This window comes from Kogia breviceps, chromosome 15 (genome assembly GCF_026419965.1).
Source record: "Kogia breviceps isolate mKogBre1 chromosome 15, mKogBre1 haplotype 1, whole genome shotgun sequence".
In the NCBI taxonomy this organism is placed as follows: Eukaryota; Metazoa; Chordata; class Mammalia; order Artiodactyla; family Physeteridae; genus Kogia; species Kogia breviceps.
In genome coordinates, this window is record NC_081324.1 from 81,620,130 (window position 1) to 81,625,947 (window position 5,818).

Below are 5,818 nucleotides of genomic sequence, written 5' to 3' on the forward strand. Positions count from 1 at the left end.
CAGTAGTGTGTATTATTTTAATCCCAAACTCCTAATTTAACCCTCCCCCCACCCTTGCTGGGCTTTTAATCATGCTCTTTACATGATTCTGCTATGACATGAACTGAAGCTCAAAGAAAGAAAAAATAATGTTAAAAATTGATATTTTGCAGGGGAAAAATTAAGGAATATAATATAAATAAGAGCTGAAATAAAAATATTAAGATAAACGTAAGACAAAATTAAGAAATATAAGATAAATTGTAACACTAATATAACGTTCCAGAAGACCATTCCACTATAAAAAGATTTGGACCAATACCACAAGTACAAGATTTTTTAAAACATACACTCCTAACTGGTAACTTCAAATAAAATAGCAGCCATCATTATAAATATTACTAGCGCTAACTCTTAGAAAATATGCCAGGTATTTCTTTAAACACTTTAGAACTATAACTTCCTATAACTCATTGAATCTTCACAAAAACCCTAGGAGAGGGCTTCCCTGGTGGCGCAGTGGTTGAGAGTCCGCCTGCTGATGCAGGGGACACGGGTTCGTGCCCCAGTCCGGGAAGATCCCACATGCCGCGAAGCGGCTGGGGCCGTGAGCCATGGCCCCTGAGCCTGCGCGTCCGGAGCCTGTGCTCCGCAGCGGGAGAGGCCACAACAGTGAGAGGCCCGCATACTGCAAAAAAAAAAAAAAAACCTAGGAGGCTGTTACTACCATTGTCCCCATTTTACATACAGGGAAACTGAGGCACAAAGATGTAAAATAATTTGCCCAATGTCTCAGCAAGGAAGAGGCAGAGCAGGATTCCACCCCAGACCTTGTTGACCTCCAGAGTCCATGCACTTTATCACCATGCTATACATATTTAACCATGTAAAATCCTATATGACTACAACATGTGAATATCTTCCATGCAAGGCTGGGAGGCAGGAAATCTCTTGGTGTAGCAGAGAGAATGAATGAAGGTTTTGGCTCCTACTATTGTGGGGCTGGACTCAAATCCAGGCTCTGTGACTTACTAGTTCTGTGACCTTGGGCCAGTTCCCATGCTTCTTTTAGCCCCTGATAAAATACTATTTACCTCCTGGAGCATTTTTAATACAGGTAGGCATTATTCTTTTCTGTTTGTTCCAAGGAACACTGTTGCCAAGGCAGTCTTACAGAACATCATCAAGCAGCTAGTTAATTTTAGAATAATCAATTGTTAGAATTCAGATGGACATTTAAAAAATTGGTCTGTGTGCAGGCAAAGCTTGTGCCACTGACAAGCCAAAAAAGGAAATAATTAATACCAATCAACTCACAGTACTTCTACAGAGACAAGTAAGATAATATTTATAACCGCCCTACCACAAAACTATACATATTCTAAGCAATAGTGCAATGGGAAGTCTTGATATGCAGTTTGAATATTCTAAACATGAAAAATATTAACAAAACACACACATACTTTAAACTGGATTTAATTATACCTACCATGTCTGCAGAAGAATTGAATAACTACTTTGCACTTATCAGATCTGGTAAATATTTTGCACTTCTCTACATTTCTTTCGAGGGAATTCAGACATCTAAAGATTGGCAGAATTGACTGTAACACAAACACGTTATAGAAGAGCACATACTTAATATGGTTGCTTGATTAGTTTTTTAAAAAACTAACAAAAGAAGAGTCAGTATATTCGTAAATGAACAGACTGTCCTGCATGCCATTTAAACCAAGTATTAAGTACAGAATAGGTGTTATGCCCTATATAATGAATATTTATACAAGAGAAAACCATGCCCACTTACTCTTACCTTCATTCCCAATTTGCAATTTAAATTCGATATTGTGTCACTATCATTCATTTTCACTGAGGTTGACCACTGATAATGTTGAAAAAACACAGGCGAGAAGAGGACACATCCATATGCTGACCGACAAGAATTCACAGATCTTAAAGCAAGCTAGAAAAATAAAATAATAGCTATACAGGAAAAAATCAACTTTAATGATTAATTTTAAAAATTCTTTTATGTTTAACATCGCATTGAAGTGTGTCCGAGTAAGGCAATGGGATGTGAACTGCATGATATGGACTACATTATACACATAAGTTATAGTACTGATGTAATATGGACTGCATTATACAGTGTGCATTTAATTTGCATATGTACACACCTAAACGGAATATATTATATATAGGTATTAAGTCTAAAATCCTGCATGCTGAAATTGTATTTTTCTTTGTTTGCTTTTGGTAACAAGAACATATTTATAATTGTAAAAATGTAAATGCCCACAGGGGCCTTAACTTTAAAGCACAAAGTGGCAGAAGGCAATATAAAAGGGAGTAAAAAGATTGCAGCAAAATTTTCCCTCGCCTAAGGGGAGAAACTGTTAGTCAGCCAACTACTTCCACTTGGGAATGCAGGCCCCAAACTATCAGATCTTCTGAGTTTTCAACAGAATCAGGAAATTCAGATCTTTATGTGGACTCTCCCAATTACTAAGTGTTAGAAAATTATTTCATTTTTTTAAAAAAAACATAGTGCAGGTCCCACAAAACATTTTTGCAAGCATATCTAGCCTCTTTACCACCAGTTTGTTTCTTCTGGCTTAAATCAACTGTGTATGATTTTTAAGTTTACCATGCTCTAAATGTATTTAGATATGTAAAATAAAGATGAACAGTGAAAGGGCTGATTAGAATTTCTGGATTTCCTAGTTAAAATTCAATCTGGACTGGGATTTATAAACATCTTCTTTTGTCCTTAATCTATTAGTTAAATTTCTTACTTACACCTTTTTCAGAAGGGTCTAGCCACAGCTCATCACTAATTCGTGAGAGTGCTTGGATCGCTTTCCCAAATACTATGGAGAAAAAGAAAGGTGACTTTTACATTCTTTTTCTCAAACAATAAAATCATAGGACTACTTCAGCATTCACAGGACTCAAGATAAATTCATAAAGAACAGTGTTTTATAGACTAATGCTACAAATTGTTTTAAGAAATACAGTATAGGGGCTTCCCTGGTGGCGCAGTGGTTGAGGGTCCGCCTGCCGATGCAGGGGACACGGGTTCGTGCCCCGGTCTGGGAGGATCCCACATGCCGCGGAGCGGTTGGGCCTGTGAGCCGTGGCCGCTGGGCCTGCGCGTCCGGAGCCTGTGCTCCGCGATGGGAGAGGCCACAGCAGTGAGAGGCCCGCGTACCGCAAAAAAAAAAAAAAAAAAAAAAAGAAATACAGTATAATACCCTTGGCAAAATGCCAGACACAAAGTAAGTGCTCAATAAATTAACAGAATAATGGATTTCCCTAGTGGTCTAGTGGTTAAGACTCTGCCCTCCCAATGCAGGTGGCCTGGGTTTGATCCCGAGTCAGGGAACTAGATCCTGGGAACTAGATCTAGACCCTGTGTGCTGCAACTAAGACCCAGCACAGCCAAATATATAAGTAAATATTTTTTAAAAACAATAAATTCACAGAGTGAGTGTGTGAAATAATAAAATGCAACAAAATTCTTCCTTTCTGTATGTTCAGTATTGCATGGAACTATTGTGGAAAGCCAGTTTCCATACTAATGCATTTTTAAACTTGGTTTAAATAAATGTATACCCCCCACCCCCAAAAAGTGTGAAAACAGAGCATATAGGAGATGGTTTGAAGGGTTTTAATAACTTCACAGGCAGCAAAGTCAAAACAAGTCATGAGAGAAATTAGAGGAATTCAAGATGTATCTCTGATGTTTGAGCACAGAACATGCCAGATCTTCCCAGAAAACACAGTTAGATGCCCTGTCAGAAAGAGAGGCCAGGGCTGGATGAAATATTGGTCTCATCTGGTATGACACCATTAGTGTTCTTATAAATTATGAATAAGTAAAAAATATGGCAAACAGATATGGGATACTATGATGCAATAAAAATGGATGGCCATATCAATCCATGGAAAAGTAGAAAAAAGGAAAAATAATTTCAGAACATAAAATCAGATTATTATGCTTAAGAATCAGAGTTGGCTGGCTTCCCTGGTGGTGCAGTGATTAAGAATCCACCTGCCAATACAGGGGACACGGGTTCAAGCCCTGGTCCGGGAAGATGCCACATGCTGTGGAGAAACTAAGCCCGTGCGCCACAACTACTGAGCCTGCGCTCTACAGCCCGTGAGCCACAACTACTGAGCCCACGTGCCACAACTACTGAGGCCCATGCGCCTAGAACCCATGCTCCACAACAAGAGAAGCCACCGCAATGAGAAGCCCGCGCACCGCAACGAAGAATAGCCCTCACTCGCTGCAACTACAGAAAGCCCGCGCACAGCAACGAAGACCCAACGCACCCAAAAATAAATAGATAAATAAATTTTTTAAAAATCAGAGTTGGGGGAATTCCCTGGTGGTCTGGTGGTTAGGATGCCGCAATTCCACTGCCAAGGACCCAGGTTCAATCCCTGGTGGGGGAAATAAGATACCACAAGCTGCACAGCATGGCCAGAAGTGGGAGTTCAGGCCTCAAACTGAGAAAGAGAGGATGACTAGGGGGGAAAAAAGAGGCATTTGTCCCTTTTTACCACTTCACATTCACCACTTCTTCCTGGAGCTAGCTAATGAAGACCTTTCATTCATTCAATGAATATTTATTGAGCACCTAGTATGTTCCAAGGATGATACAAGCCAAGGCAATGGGGGTATAGCAATGAACAAGATGGGTTTACAGCTCCTGTCCTCACAGGGCTTAACGTTATGGAGGAAAAACAAATTTAAACAATCATACAAATAATCACTTATTGAGAACTAAGGTACACACTGCAAGAGAGAACTTTCTAGAACTCTGAGAACATGCAACAATGGGGGGGCTTGTGCTTCCCTTTCTTGTTCATTAAGACTGTTCCATAGAGGTCCTCAACACAGGGGAAGGCGGCTACAACACAAGATGCCTTTCAATAATCACTTTCAGGTTATGAGCTGTACGACCATTATTTTCCTAAATAGAGACTTTCTGCAGTAACTTACATGTTTAAAGTACCATTTACAATAAACAATAGTTCTTATACATTCCCATTCATTACTGAGCTCTTTACCTGCATTTTATTCCTACAACAAACCCTATAATGAAGATGCTGTTACTATTCTCATTTTACAGATGAGAAAACTGAGCCCTGAAGTGATTCTGTAGCTTGTCCCAGGTCATACATCAAAATCCTAGAATTTGGAAAAAAAAAAAAAAACACCAGGTTTATGCTTTTTTCTCATGGCACTAAAATACTTTTACTGTCCAAGCATTGTTTTTCCCAACTTCCCACACAGTCCTTATCGTCCCGAGTTTGAAGCTGCCCTTCCAATATCTGTCCGGATAGTGCAACTTCATTTTATGGACACCTATAAATATAAATATTATGCATAAATAAAAGCAGATGGGCCGTCATTCGCCCCTCAGAAGCTAAAAGGACGTTGGGTGGGTGGGCGCTGGCTGAGGCCAGGCCTTGTGTCCTCAGCCCCTAGGCAGAAAGGCAAAGGTCAAGAAACTAGAAGATGGTGGAAACTTCCCCATGAACCCTAGGCTTTCCCTTTTCTACACAGAAAGGCAAAAAAGGCCTCTGCACCTTTCACCTGACTGCCGTTCATCCCGAACTTCAGCATGGCTGCAATCCCTAAAAAAGTCAGTCACTCTGCTCGCCTCAGCTCGAGGGCCCTAGGTGCCCGGATGTTGCCCGCGCTTTTGGAAACTTCGCGATCTTGGCCACCGCCCCACCACAATTTCCCAAAGAAGAACTTCGCTTTACGGCGGGGAAGAGCCTACGCGGGCCTCCGTAGAGCTGTCTCTCGCCGACTTCTCTTTTC

At 40.5% G+C, this 5,818-nt stretch overlaps 1 protein-coding gene across 3 annotated transcripts in view; it reads right to left on the bottom strand.

Moving 5' to 3' along the window:
* RAD9B (RAD9 checkpoint clamp component B) overlaps positions 1 to 5,713 on the bottom strand; it is a 31,707-nt gene extending 25,994 nt beyond the window's left edge. For all 3 annotated transcript variants that reach the window (XM_067014603.1, XM_067014602.1, XM_059039621.2), the window contains exons 1-4: positions 5,581 to 5,713; positions 2,779 to 2,849; positions 1,793 to 1,942; positions 1,469 to 1,583 (exon numbers count right to left, since the gene is read on the bottom strand). In XM_067014603.1, coding sequence (XP_066870704.1) covers positions 1,469 to 1,583; positions 1,793 to 1,942; positions 2,779 to 2,849; positions 5,581 to 5,617 — 373 coding nt within the window. In that variant the 5' untranslated portion in view covers positions 5,618 to 5,713. The remainder of the gene's footprint in view (positions 1 to 1,468; positions 1,584 to 1,792; positions 1,943 to 2,778; positions 2,850 to 5,580) is intronic.
* Positions 5,714 to 5,818: the final 105 nt, after the last annotated feature.